The 14,984-nt window shown below is 43.4% G+C and overlaps 1 protein-coding gene across 4 annotated transcripts in view; it reads right to left on the reverse strand.

Annotated features, from left to right (window-relative positions):
• Positions 1-14,984, reverse strand: part of tbc1d22a (TBC1 domain family, member 22a) — a 188,177-nt gene that overhangs the window by 86,510 nt on the left and 86,683 nt on the right. For all 4 annotated transcript variants that reach the window (XM_023969491.2, XM_023969488.2, XM_023969489.2 and 1 more), the window contains one exon: positions 10,711-10,817. In XM_023969491.2, coding sequence (XP_023825259.1) covers positions 10,711-10,817 — 107 coding nt within the window. The remainder of the gene's footprint in view (positions 1-10,710; positions 10,818-14,984) is intronic.

Here is a 14,984-nt window from a genome sequence, read left to right on the forward strand (position 1 = left end):
GCAATGTAATCAGGTGGTTAGAGCGTTGGACTAGTTAACTGTAAGGTTGCAAGATTGAATCCCCCGAGCTGACAAGGTAAAAATCTGTCGTTCTGCCCCTGAACGAGGCAGTTAACCCACCGTTCCTAGGCCGCCATTGAAAATAAGAATGTGTTCTTAACTGACTTGCCTAGTTAAATAAAGATTAAATAAAGGTGTAAAAAAATAAAAATCGGCCAAATCGGTGTCCAAAAATACCGATTTCCGATTGTTATGAAAACTTGAAATCGGCCCTAATTAAATCGGCCATTCCGATKAATCGGTCGACMTTTAAACTGAATACCATTTTAGTAGTCTATTACACTTTTTAACAAAGTACTAACTTATTAAGACGCTACAATTTTGTTCTATCATGTGACGCCTCGAACCAAATTGGTGCGACCAAATTATGGACTGGTGCCACCAACTGAAAATGCTCGTCTGGAGCCTTGCTTTCCCTGGCTCTCCCTCAACTCTCATTCTATTCCCTCTCTCCCTGGCTCTCCTCCCTCTCTCCATGTCTCCCCCACCTCCCTCCTGGGCACAGATGAATGCATCTAATTGGCAGGGCTGCGCAAGGGTGAGATATTCCCCCAAACAGAGACTGGCATTACCCAGCCCTGGGCTCCACACCATACACACAGGAGCAAGCTGAACCGGGCAGAAGCTATGAGTCATGGTCCTGTTTAAACATCCAAGAGGAGTAATACCAGGATAGAAACCCACTGCAACTCTCACTACATCACCTCAACACTGACTGCACCAGCAGGCGGCACCAGCAGGCGGCACCAGCCTCCCACAGCAGGGACCCTAGCTCACAGCTAAACCAGCAGAAAGTCAAGTGTGTGTATGTGGTCTCTCCAGTTGCTTGTGAGACAGACATTACACAAACCTTGCTCTTAATCCAGCCATCTACCTACGTCAGGGATGGGCAACTGGCGGCCCGCAGCCCCCCTTTTGAAGGCTCTCGGATCAATTCCCCCCAGTCGGGGTCTCAACTGTTGCCAGAGAATGTTATGTTCATTTCTCTACCATAAACCCCYTCCAACGTGTAACCACAACAGCCCAGGACCTCCACATCCTGATTCTTCACCTGTGGGATCGTCTGAGACCAGTCAACTGGACAGCTGATGAAACTGCGGGTTTGCACCYMAAAATAATTTCTGCACAAACTGTCAGAAACCATCTCACGGAAGCTCATCTGCCTGCTTGTCATCCTCACCAGGGTCTTGACCTGACTGCAGCTCGGCTTCATAACCAACTTGTGGAAAAATGCTCACCATCGATGGCTACTTGAACACTGGAGAAGTGTGCTCTTCACAGATGAATCCYGGCTTCAACTGTATCGGGCAGAAAGTGTGTATGGMGTCATGTGGGCGAGCGGTTTGCWGGTTCAACGTTGTGAACAGAATGCCCCACGGTGGCGGTRGGGTTATGGTATGGGCAGRCATAAGCTMCCGACAAYGAACACAATTGCATTTWATCGATGGMAATTTGAATGCAAAGAGATACMGTGACGAGATCCTGAGGCCCATTGTCGCGCCATTCATCAKTCACCATTACCTCATGTTTCAGCAGGACAACACATGTCGCAAGGATCTGTACACAATTCCTGGAAGCTGAAAATGTCCCAGTTCTTCCATGGCCTGCATACCCACCAAACATGTCACCCATTGAGCATGTTTGGGATGCTCTGGATCAACGTGTACGACAGCGTGTTCCAGTTCCCGGCTATATCCTGCAACTTCGTAAATCCATTGAAGAGGACTGGGACATTCCATAGGCCACAATCAATAGCCTGATCAACTACATGTGAAGGAGATGTGTCGAGCTGCATGAGGCAAATGGTGGTCACACCAGATAATGACTGGTTTTCTAATCCACGCACCTATTTTTTTTAAGGTATTTGTAACGTAACAGATGCTTAGATTATAGCCTAACGAATTTATTTCAATTGACTGATTTCCATATATGAACTTGAACTCAGTAAAATCTTTGAAATTGTTGCATGTTGCGTTTATATTTTTGTTCAGTATAGTTTAGCGGCCAGCTATCTAAATTTAACATTGATTAAAATGTTATAAAATATTGATGTTAGTCAGTCTCATTTAGTAAATATTTTCTTGACTCTATTTTCTTAAAACTGCACTGTTGGTTAAGGGATTGTAAAGTAAGCATGTCATAGTAAGGTCTACACGTTGTATTCGGCGCATGTAACAAAAAAAATTGGATTTGATTTTTTATTTAAAGTGATTGTATAGTTAGTGACGTTTTTCAATACCTTTTAATGTTTGTAGCTACTTTCTAAGTAAATAAACTAAGCAAAAAAATAAACGTCCTCTCACTGTCAACTGCGATTATTTTCAGCAAACTTAACATGTGTAAATATTTGTACGAACATAAGATGCAAACACTGAAACATAAACTGAACAAGTTCCACAGACATGTGACTAACAGAAATTGAATAATGTGTCCCTGAACAAAGGGGGGAGTCAAAATCAAAAGTAACAGTCAGTATCTGGTGTTGCCACCAGTTGCATTAAGTACTGCAGTGCATCTCCTCCTCATGGACTGCACCAGATTTGCCAGTTCTTGTAGCGCTGTCTTAAGCGTCTCACAGTACGGACATTGAAATGTATTGCCCTGGCCACATCTGCAATCCTCATGCCTCCTTGCAGCATGCCTAAGGCACGTTCCCGCAGGTGAGCAGGGACCCTGAGCATCTTTCTTTTGGTGTTTTTCCAGAGTCAGTAGAAAGGCCTCTTTAGTGTCCTAAGTTTTCATAACTGTGACCTTAATTGCCTACCGGCTGTTAGTGTCTTACCCACCTTTCCACAGGTGCATGTTCATTAATTGTTTATGGGTCATTGAACAAGCATGGGAACAGTGTTTAAAAACCTTTACAATGAAGAATCTGTGAAGTTATTTGGATTTTTACGAATTATCTTTGAAAGACAGGGTCCTGAAAAAGGACGTTTAGCAATACATTAGGAGGTAAAGAAGTCAGGTTCTTCAGTTCACCTGTAACATAACTTCACATTATGAAGCTTACCTTAGTTCCCCTGTTGAGCCAGTCATGTTTATTTGTAAAWAGCACAATGGGAGAAAGCAGGAGAAGGTGAGTTCAGCTGTGTATTGACAGGAGTTGTGTCAACAGTGTTTTTTTGTTTCAATAGAGTGATCAGGGGCAYGCAACTATTCCTTCACAGAAAATGCATTAGAGTAACACATTCGGCAGAAAATAGCTTCACTTTCATCAGATGACAACAGAAGCCCAACGTTATTTGGCTGGCAGAAAACACAAGTTAATGAGCTTATGATGAAAAAGCAAGGTCTTTATTTGCAAAAATGATGCATGGCCATCCTATTTCTAATATTTATCATACAAAGAAGGTAGCCAGATACATTTCCTAATGTTTTGTTTAAAGTAAAGTTCATCTTGCATATTACCCGGAGAAAAGTGGTCTGGCTACACCATGAAAAGTACTGGAGAAAAGTAGCTAGACATCAGTCAGAGCGCTATCTGCTGATAGAACGCCGGTTCGTGCACGAATTCTCATCCTAGTGAAGCGCAACTGAAGCACAACATGTGTGTGATGCTGAGCAGAAATTACAAGAAGTAGAATTTTTTAAAAGCAGAAAGATATTTATTTTTGCGTTTTATCTTTCTTTCCTGCATGAAAAACACATCATTCTGCATTAACTAGCAAGTTAAACTTAGGGGGTCACGTTATCTGAGTAAGTGGCTGAATTAATAAGGTGAAGGAGCTTCATATTGTGTTAGCTTTCTGCCGTGTTTCAGGAGTCAAAGCCCATTGGATGAGTTATCTGGATAGCTGCCACTGCTATCTTGACTTCCTTGCGTTTTTTTCTCCTCTCCGTTCTCAGACCCCCCCCTTCTCCAAGCAGAGCAGGCAGGCCGATGCCCTAGCGACTCCAGACTCCACACAGACGCAGCATGCTGCTCCAGAGCCAGTAATATTCTTCCTTCAGACAAGTATGCGTCAAAACCTTGTTCATTTGCAATGTCTCTTGTTCACATTCGCTTGTAAATGTCTAAACTCACCAAAAATGACATTTGGTGCTCCTGCCTATCTATCTATCTATCTATCTATCTATCTATCTATCTATCTATCTATCTATCTATCTATATATATATATATATATAGTCGTGGCCAAAGGTTTTGAGAATCACACAAATATACATTTTCACATGGTCTGCTGCCTCAGTGTCTTTAGATATTTTAGTCAGATGTTACTATGGAATACTGAAGTATAATTACAAGCATTTCATAAGTGTCAAAGGCTTTTATTGACAATTACATGAAGTTGATGCAAAGAGTCAATATTTGCAGTGTTGACCCTCCTTTTTCAAGACCTCTGCAATCTGCTCTGGCATGCTGTCAATTAACTTCTGGGCCACATCCTGACGGATGGCAGCCCATTTCTTGCATAATCAATGCTTGGAGTTTGTCAGAATGTGTGGCGTTTTGTTTGTCCACCCCCGCCTCTTGAGGATTGACCACAAGTTCTCAATGGGATTAAGGTATGGGGAGTTTCCTGGCCATGGACCCAAAATATCGATATTTTGTTCCCCGAGACACTTAGTTATCACTTTTGACTTATGGCAAGGTGCTCCATCATGCTGGAAAAGGCATTGTTCATCACCAAACTGTTCCTGGATGGTTGGGAGAAGTTGCTCTCTTTGGATGTGTTGGTACCATTCTTTATTCATGGCTGTGTTCTTAGGCAAAATTGTGAGTGAACCCACTCCCTTGGCTGAGAAGCAACCCCACACATGAATGGTCTCAGGATGCTTTACTGTTGGCATGACACAGGACTGATGGTAGCGCTCACCTTGTCTTCTCCTGACAAGCTTTTTTCCGAATACCCCAAACAATCGGAAAGGGGATTCATCAGAGAAAATGACTTTACCCCAGTCCTAAGCAGTCCAATCTCTGTGCCTTTTGCAGAATATCAGTCTTTCTCTGATGTTTATCCTGGAGAGAAGTGGCCTCTGTGCTGCCCTTCTTGACACCCGGCCATCCTCCAAAAGTCTTCRCCTCACTGTGCGTGCAGATGCACTCAAACCTGCCTGCTGCCATTCCTGAGCAACCTCTGTACTGGTGGTGCCCCGATCCCGCAGCTGAATCAACTTTAGGAGACAGTTCTGGCGCTTGCTGGACTTTCTTGGGCGCCCTGAAGCCTTCTTCACAACAATTGAACCGCTCTCCTTGAAGTTCTTGATGATTCGATAAATGGTTGATTTAGGTGCAATCTTACTGGCAGCATTATCCTTGCCTGTGAAGCCCTTTTTGTGCAAAGCAATGATGACGACACGTGTTTTCTTGCAGGTAACCATGGTTGACAGAGGAAGAACAATGATTCCAAGCACCATCCTCCTTTTGAAGCTTCCAGTCTGTTATTCGAACTCAATCAGCATGACAGAGTGATCTCCAGCCTGTCCTCGTCAACACACACCTGTGTTAGCGAGAGAATCACTGACATGATGATGTCAGCTGGTCCTTTTGTGGCAGAGCTGAAATGTTTTTTGGAGGGATTCAGTGTGTGTGTGTGAGTGAGTGAGAGAGAGGTATAACTTAATGAGCTGGATTGCCTGTCTTTCCAATTCTTTATTTTCGTTTGCGCTCGTTAGCATATTTAGCTAGCAGCCACCATGGAAATGTGCTATTACTTGTGTATTAAGCCATTAATACCGTAAATCCCTGGATGAGAGRAGGACGGTATGAAGACATGAAAATCTGGATACCGCCCAAMCCTGGTGTGTGGGCTAGCTAGCCAGTGTTTAACATCTTTGTATGTTTGTGTGTCTGTCTGCATCTAGTTAAGTAGCGCAGCAGTGACTGGAAAAATTGTAAACAGTTCATCCAGACAGACAAGAAGATTTCTGAAAGCCTGAGAACAGAAGAAAATGGCACTTGAAATGCCACCAATTTTACACAACCATGTAAAACTAGATGCCAATATTAGTTGTATAACACAACAGAAAAGCTACATCAAAAAGAAGRCCATTGTAACGACAAGTAACCTAGTTGCTGKAAAATCATTTAAGTTCCATTTCAAGCTCAAACAGAGGAATTTATTAATATAATACAGAAAGAAAAGTATTTTCTATTCCAGATCTGATAATACTCTCACAGTGGCTTTCACAGTGTTTTATACCATCAATCTCTAGGGACTCTGAGGTAAATGCTTCCAATTTCCTTCTCTGTTAAGTTGGCTATAGAGCCCGTTAAAAATAGGCTAAATAAACAAGTGGCTCATTAATATCACTGAAGGCGTTTCAGCAACAAGGCCCCATAAGGGATCTATTTATTTAGGAGAATTAATAAAAGCGTGCTTCGGCTCCTTTGTCCCGGCGTAAATGCTACTACATTCTGTCGACAGCAGCAGTTCCTAAAGGAGCGCCGGAGAGAGGGTGCGTGTGTGTGTGTGTGTGGTTCCTGTGACCTTGTCTATATCTAATTATGTGTGTGTGGCAGAGGGGGGGTAGGGGCACATGGTTTTGGCCCTAATTGTTTCTCAACTATTTTTACGGGGCCAAACACCTCCAGCACCTTAATTAGCTAGTTTGTGATCCATCCTGTCCCAGCTGTAAACCTATTCTCTCTAATACCCACTACTACCGTATCCACAGAGACGACAGGAAGTGGAGGGGTTAAATAGCAGAGGAGTGGSGGTCTGGAAAGCCATTAACCTCTTTGTGTGCGGGTGTTTTATAGGGTGCTTTTAAAAGATGTATGCCGGTTCTTTCGTCTTGMTACTGAATAAAATGACATGATCAATTCCAAGATAAAATCCTAGTGTGTAGGTGAGTGCACTTGACTGAGCACCTTAATTGGTCTTTTGGTCAAATAAACACCTTCCACTAAAACATTCCTAACTCTGATAACCAGCTTCACAAGCAAGCTTCATGGCCCCTTCGCTCACTAAGAGAGCTGCTCACCTCTCTGACACCATACGTCTTTTTACAGATCACCCAGCTGCGCTAATCAGAGACGGGGTCTCCCAGGGCCCAGCGCAGGGGTCCAAGGTCAGCGTTAATCAGACAGCAGCGTGGTGCTGTGTCCCGCTTCGGCGAATCACAGGGGTTTAGGCTGCACCGCTCACATGTCAGTCATCAAAACACAACAGCTGGTGATCGCTCACCTCTTCTCTTCGTGTGTGTGTGTGTGTGTGTGTGTGTGTACCCACAGCTGTGAGAGTTAAACTGTGTGTGTGTGCATGTGTGTACCAGTGTGTGTCTGGTACACTCCTCATGGGACTCTCTCTGCCTCTCTACAGTGTGTGTCTGGTACACTCCTCACGGGACTCACTCTACAGTGTGTGTGGTGTGTGTGTCAGTCGTTGATTGAGTTAAATACAAAGAGCCTCTAGGGAGCAGAATCGAAGCCTGTAAAGTCTCTCTCCGTTTGTCTCCACGGCTAATGCTTTCAACAAAAACAGCAGGGATTAAGGTAAGGCACGTTTGCTTCCACACAGGTCATTGTGACATGTAAACTGCATCGCGTGGTGCGGGAGACCAATAGAAGAACAGCTAAACAGAAGATGGGGGTTAGCTAGCTAGTCTCATGCTTGGTTCTGTTGCATGCTGGTGCAGAATGAAAGAGAAGTATGATACGCATTGAGTATTGTACATTGCTATATRAAACACACTAACCGACACCCGCATGAGCAATCAACCGTCCCTGGTGATTTAATTTGATGTTTTTGTGGTGATCTGCCTTCAGGGCAGAACGCTGTAGAAAGCCGTCTGAAAGCTGTCTGAAAGCTGTCTGAAAGCTGTCTGAAAGCTGTCTGAAAGCTGGATGTTTATTGTGAACTTTACTAGAGAGAGTTTTTAGGAAACCAAGATTTCAATAATAACATCTGCTTCCTGAAACTAGGAGCAAGGSCATCCAGTGGTGTCAGCCTGATTGAGGCCGCATCGCAAATGGCACCCTATTCGGTATATAGTGCACTTCTTGGTCAAAGGTAGTGCACTATGTAGGGACTAGGGTGCCACATGAGACGCAGCCTGAGTGTTGTTAGCCATCCTTTGTATTTTCCTTGAATGTCCAAAGATTWGGGTCCAAACAGCAATTTGCTGTTTTCCATGCTACAAAATTTTGTTTCCTGCTTAATACCTATTATGATATGTTCATCACGATCTTATGTCTTTCCATGAAGATAGAACGTGGAGATTTAAGACTGCTACGGCGTCAGATAATCTTCAGAGTAAGCCTTCCTTTCTACTGCAACAAGCAGAGGCTCAGTTCAGCTCCCGCCCACAAATGCAGACCAACAGTCCCCTGTGTCTCTCTCATACACAGACACAGTCCCACACAGACACACACCTCTAAACAGTGTGAAAGCGAAGTATGAATGTTCCCGGGTTATAACTGGGTACTGTGAAGTTGTGAAGAAAATCATAAGTGCCTGTGAGAATCAGCTTTGTACACACAAATGACTGCGGTAATTAGGGACAAAACAGCACAAAAAAGGTTGTCTGGCTGGGAGTGCATCCTAATGTACTGCTGCCTCTGAAGAGTGGTGAGTCACCAGCATACAAATGGCCCTCTCTGGAGGAGAGTGAGACTGGAGTGGAGGAGAGGAGAGACCGCCATCTGAATGACAGATACAAAGAGCACAGGAAAGACGATGAGAGGAGAGAGATGAGAGAAGTAAGTGCGGTGAGCGAGGTGAGAGGAGCGGGAGAAAATGCGAGAGCAGGAGAGAGAGAGAGCGAGAGAAAACGAGAGATACAGTATGTAGATGATTGCCATTCTGTAGCCCGAGGGACATCCCATTAATCCCCTATAGTATATACATTGTATATAACTTAAAACCAATAAATTGTGCAACCATCCTCCATGTACATTATGTTGTTAATTTATTAGCCATTCTTTGTTTTTCATCTTATTTTGATTTACTCAAATGTAAATCGATCGAAGACGACACAACAAAACAGCATTGTTTTACCTGTATAGATGATAATTTGTACTAATATTACTACTCAAATGAACTGTATTTCATTCTTTTTAATGAGAAAACCCCCTAAAATAAAAAATACCCGCTTCAAAAAATACGAGAGTAAAAATRGTCTTCCTCTATAGAAATAGGTCCTGCCTCTCGCTAAATAGTAGAAAGCAGATGATTCGGTCAACGTTCCTATCGGTCCTGGACTATGGCCACATCATCTATATGAACGCAGCTGCCACTTCATTAAARCCGTTAGATGCAGTTTATCATAGAGCATTGCACTTTCTTACGGGCGACAATTTTAGTAGTCATCACTGCAGTCTCTACCAGACAGTTGGTTGGCCCTCTGTGATGTCACGTAGGTTACATTGCACAATACATTGCTATGTTTTCATTTATAAAACCCTTTTACATTAAGTCCCACTGTACCTAACAGCATTACTAAACTTTAGACATAATGTTACCACACCCCATCTCGGGGATGGCTAACTCTGGAAACTCCTTTGGTCTCTACTGAGTTAGGTAAATCCGCTTTTAGTTGTCTTGCACCTTATTTGTGGAACAATCTTCAAAATGTTCTTAAATGTGATATTTTGGTGCCTCTAGGTGAATTCAGAAAACTGATTGAGGACCTTATTACTGATGAATGTGTTTKTTTTTTTAGGAACGTGTTTTTCTTTTTGCATTTTGTATTTTCTGTAATGTATGTAATTCAGGGCTCATCTGTAAAAGAGACCTTGGTCTCAGTATGACTCCTTGATCAAATAAAGGTCAAATAAATACAAACTATTCTCCTTGCATTGTAATGTATTTACCGAAATGCTGTACCACTACACTGCTTTGGCAATATCTACAAATTGTACTTTATGCCAAAAAAGCTATCTGAATTTGATCGAGTGCGAGAGAGCGAACGAAAGACAGAGAGAGAGAGAGAGAGAGAGAGAGAGAGAGGGAGAGAGAGAGAGAGAGAGAGAGCACTAGTTGAAGTAAATCAAACCCTCTTTCCGCACCCTGGTGTAATTACACAACATTTCATCCCTAGCGAGTGTTTAGGAAAAAAACAAGCGAGACCAAACGGTGGCAGTGGGCACCACCTGGGAACCGCGCCGGGGCGTGTGGCTAGCAGCAGCAATCCGCTCTGAACACGCCGCTGAATGGCTGTATGGATGCTGTAGCCCTGCCACCTACCTGCCTTCTTCCACTGCCTAGCTACCTCTGTGTATGGGGCCATTTACAATCAAGGCCAAACACACTCGAGTGCTCACACACGGTCACACACACGGCTCGGATGTGGTTATGGCTGTAAATCAATAAGCGACAAAGAGAGAGAGAGAGAAAGTGAGGAGGCGGCGGAACAGTTCCCTGGGTGATACGCTCAACGCCGGCCGCCACAGGGCTGACGTGTAAAAAGGCTGTATCTGGCTACGGTACAGTGCAGAGAGAGAATATTCATCATTCACACACTCTAATTCTGAAGAGATGGAACAGAGGGGGAAAGTGGGACGGCTAACCTACACACAGGGGACTCCACTGTGACTAAACCTGTGTGTATTCATCTGTGTGGCCAATTCAACACACACACACACACAGGGAACTACTACACCCCATACACCTAAAAATACACACACCTAACCCGTTCTCTCCTGGGGAGGTGGTACACACACACAGGCACACAGTGAATGTAAACAGCGGAAAGGAGAATTCATGTACCTGAATGCCGTCCAACAATTTGCTCATGCACCAGAAACTGTCTGCCTCGATGTTTCGCAAAGTCTCCTCCTGCAAGCTGGACACGTCAAAATTCTCCACCTCCTCCTCTGTAGAGAGAGAGAGAGAGAGAGAGAGAGAGAGAGAGAATTAGGTCTACCAGCATCACAGCAGGGGCCTTGTATTAAACAGAGAAAAAAAAGAAAAGAGGGATGGAGAGATGTTCTTGAGGAGAGCCTGAGGAGTCCTTGATGAAGTGTAGGGGTACAGAATGTTATTATCAGAGCTTCATAGAGAGCCTCTCTAACAGCTCCTGTTAACAACACGTCGATTTACTCTCCACACTCATTCACACATACATTACTTACATTATGCAGACTGTTTGTTCTTACTACATCGACAACCAGTCAATCAACTACATCTACTCTCCACACTCATTCAAACGTACGGCACTAATCTATATTCTCGTGCCATCTTACCCTTTTTCAGCATGTTTTCTGCACATAGACCTATCACTTAAACCGTGCATTATATCTTTGGAGATTGTAGATGGCTATCAAAAGCCAATGAAATACAGTACAGATTATGAAGCTAGACATCAGCAATGAAGCCCATTCGTGGGTTAAGTGTATCAACACCTGAATGACAGTTGGAACCATTTACCCCTCCACTATGAAATCGACTATGGATCCAGTCTCTGTCCGTTCGTTTGTACAGACTAGGGTTGAATGGCTGGAACCTGGTTAGCGAGATTTATGCTCAAAACCACTCCTTTTTCCCGGGATAAGTGAGAAACCAGTCAATTATAATAAATGATTTATATGAACAGCATAGCGTGAAATGGAACTGTTAAATTATACGTGATGTCTAAATCTGGCTTTGCATGATGAATCAAGGCTCAGGGTTGGGGACAGACAGCCCATCTCAGTATGGGGCGCAGTTCACAATGCATGTAGACCTATCATCTCATCATGGTAACTTTTTTTTCTTGTGACAGGTAGGCCTACATATGCTACAGTAATATAAAGACTGAAAGCGCGTCTATTTCACCCATCTCCATCTGGCTTTTGAGGATCCCCTTCTTTTTAAACAGCCTATCACATCGTAGCTTAAATCAGTGCATGTGTGAGCTCTCTCTCTCTCTCTCCCCCCAACTCCATGCAAATTGCATCCAAAATAGATAATCCTGTTCTAGATTGATATATAGATGTCCTAGACTACCTCTACCAGGTATTAAATTCAATGCAGTATTAGCCTTATATTTAGCTAATTAATGATGGGTTATGCATAACAWGCTTCTAACTTACAGCYTCTGTCTCATGTGCAATACACAAGCACCTGTGCTCCGCTGGCCTCTCATTAAAAAAGACTCCTTAGCTCTTGGAGTCCCATGCAGGAAAAGCTTTTTGTTTTTTTGCTTTTCTTATACCAATAGACTATTGGGGCTCCCAAGTGGCGCAGCAGTCTAAGTTACTGCATCTCAGTGCTCGAGGCGTCACTACAGCCTGGAAATGAACCAGGGTCTGTATCACAACCGGCCGTGATTGGGAGTCCCACAGGGCGGCACACAATTGGCCCAGCGTCGTCCGGGTTAGGGTTTGGCCAGGGTWGGCCGTCATTGTAAATGAGAATTTGTGCTTAACTGACTTGCCTACTTAGATAAAAAGGTTAAATAAAATAAATAAAACATTTGAAGAGGGACGCAAGCGCTTTTCTGATGAATGTTAAATACAGCAGTCAATAGATCTCCCGGGTAGTTTGAAAGAAGAGTCAACGCGCGATGGCGGTAGGCTATATAACAGTTATTTTTTCAGACCCATAACCATTCAACATTTGTGAAGAGAAGCCTCCTGCATCTAATTCTAGTCCTATATTATTCAAGGATGTCATTAGAATGATGAAGACAAGGACAACAAAACGTCTCATTTAGCTGTTGAAAGCGAGGAAGGAATGAAGCAACAATAGAGAGAGAAAGAGGTATGCTAATAACATTAGGGGAGATATTATTAAAGCTATATACTGTATGCATCTGCATACTAATTATACAAATAGGCCCTATCATATTTCCGTATAATACAATAGAGTAATACGGTTCACATTCAAAAAGATCAGCCTACCGGAGCTAGTTTCATTGATTTACCCAAGAGAGCATATACAGTGGGGAGAACAAGTATTTGATACACTGACACTGCGATTTTGCAGGTTTTCCTACTTACAAAGCATGTAGAGGTCTGTAATTTTTATCATAGGTACACTTCAACTGTGAGAGACGGAATCTAAAACAAAAATCCAGAAATCACATTGTATGATTTTTAAGTAATTAATTTGCATTTTATTGCATGACATAAGTATTTGATCACCTACCAACCAGTAAGAATTCCGGCTCTCACAGACCTGTTTAGTTTTTTTAAGAAGCCCTCCTGTTCTCCACTCATTACCTGTATTAACTGCACCTGTTTGAACTCGTTACCTGTATAAAAGACACCTGTCCACACACTCAATCAAACAGACTCCAACCTCTCCCCAATGGCCAAGACCAGAGAGCTGTATAAGGACATCAAGGATAAAATTGTAGACATGCAACAGGCTGGGATGGGCTACAGGACAATAGGCAAGCAGCTTGGTGAGAAGCAACAACTGTTGGCGCAAATTATTAAGAAATGGAAGAAGTTCAAGATGAACGGTCAATCACCCTCGGTCTGGGGCTCCATGCAAGATCTCACCTCGTGGGGCATCAATGATCATGAGGAAGGTGAGTTATCAGCCCAGAACTACACGGCAAGCCTGGTCAATGACCTGAAGAGAGCTGGGACCACAGTCTCAAAGAAAACCATTAGTAACACACTACACCGTCATGGATTAAAATCCTGCAGCGCACGCAAGGTCCACCTGCTCAAGCCAGCGCATGTCCAGGCCCGTCTGAAGTTTGCCAATGACCATCTGGATGATCCAGAGGAGGAATGGGAGAAGGTCATGTGGTCTGATGAGACAAAAATAGAGCTTTTTGGTCTAAACTCCACTCGCCGTGTTTGGAGGAAGAAAGAAGGATGAGTACAACCCAAGAACACCATCCCAACCGTGAAGCAATGGAGGTGGAAACATCATTCTTTGGGGATGCTTTTCTGCAAAGGGTACAGGATGACTGCACCGTATTGAGGGGAGGATGGATGGGGCCATGTATCGGCGAGATCTTGGCCAACAACCTCCTTCCCTCAGTAAGAGCATTGAAGATGGGTCGTGGCTGGGTCTTCCAGCATGACAACGACCCGAAACACACAGCCAGGGCAACTAAGGAGTGGCGCCGTAAGAAGCATCTCTAGGTCCTGGAGTGGCCTAGCCAGTCTCCAGACTGAACCAATAGAAAATCTTTGGAGGGAGCTGAAAGTCCGTATTGCCCAGCGACAGCCCGAAACCTGAAGGATCTGGAGAAGATCTGTATGGAGGAGTGGGCCAAATCCCTGCTGCAGTGTGTGCAAACCTGGTCAAGAACTACAGGAAAGTATGAATCTCTGTAATTGCAAACAAAGGTTTCTGTACCAAATATTAAGATCTTGTTTTCTGATGTAATCAAATTACTTATGTCATGCAATAAAATGCAAATTAATTACTTAAAAATCATACATGTGATTTTCTGGATTTTTGTTTTAGATTCGCGTCTCTCATAGTTGAAGTGTACCCATGATAGAAATTACAGACCTCTCATGCTTTGTAAGTAGGAAAACCTGCAAAATCGGCAGTGTATCAAATACTTTGTTCTCCCCACTGTAGCTAGCTACATCTATGGGCTTTTATGTTTTTCTATTGTGCTCAATGTGCAGTAGCTATTCATATATGTATTGGATAATGACGACGATCATTTGGGCTTCGGGGAAATGAAATTGTAGGCTCACAATTTTGGGCTTGGCCATTATATAGTGATTGGAAAAGAAAAAAAAAAAACGTTTTTTTCTCTCTCGCTCTCATTGATCCACACAACATAAATGGGGGGTGGGGTGGGGAGGTTGGGGTCTTCATAATTCGTCGCCTTGTTAACCATACGTCCTTTAATTACTTCCATATGTCCGTCGTGTGCTCGACCTGGGTTAATTTAGACCAGATGTAATATAATCTGTTATCAGCTGATGGGTGCCATACGGGATCATTAACATATAATCAGATTGACTAGGTGAGGCGTGGGGAACATGAGTGTATGACAGATACGGTGTGGGCTGTGCGTGTTCTCGGTGGCTACTCTGACAGGTAACACCAGAGGAGGCGAGCAGCAGTCAAGCCCTTGG

The sequence above is a fragment of the Salvelinus sp. IW2-2015 genome, linkage group LG24 (genome assembly GCF_002910315.2).
Source record: "Salvelinus sp. IW2-2015 linkage group LG24, ASM291031v2, whole genome shotgun sequence".
Lineage (NCBI taxonomy): Eukaryota > Metazoa > Chordata > Actinopteri > Salmoniformes > Salmonidae > Salvelinus > Salvelinus sp. IW2-2015.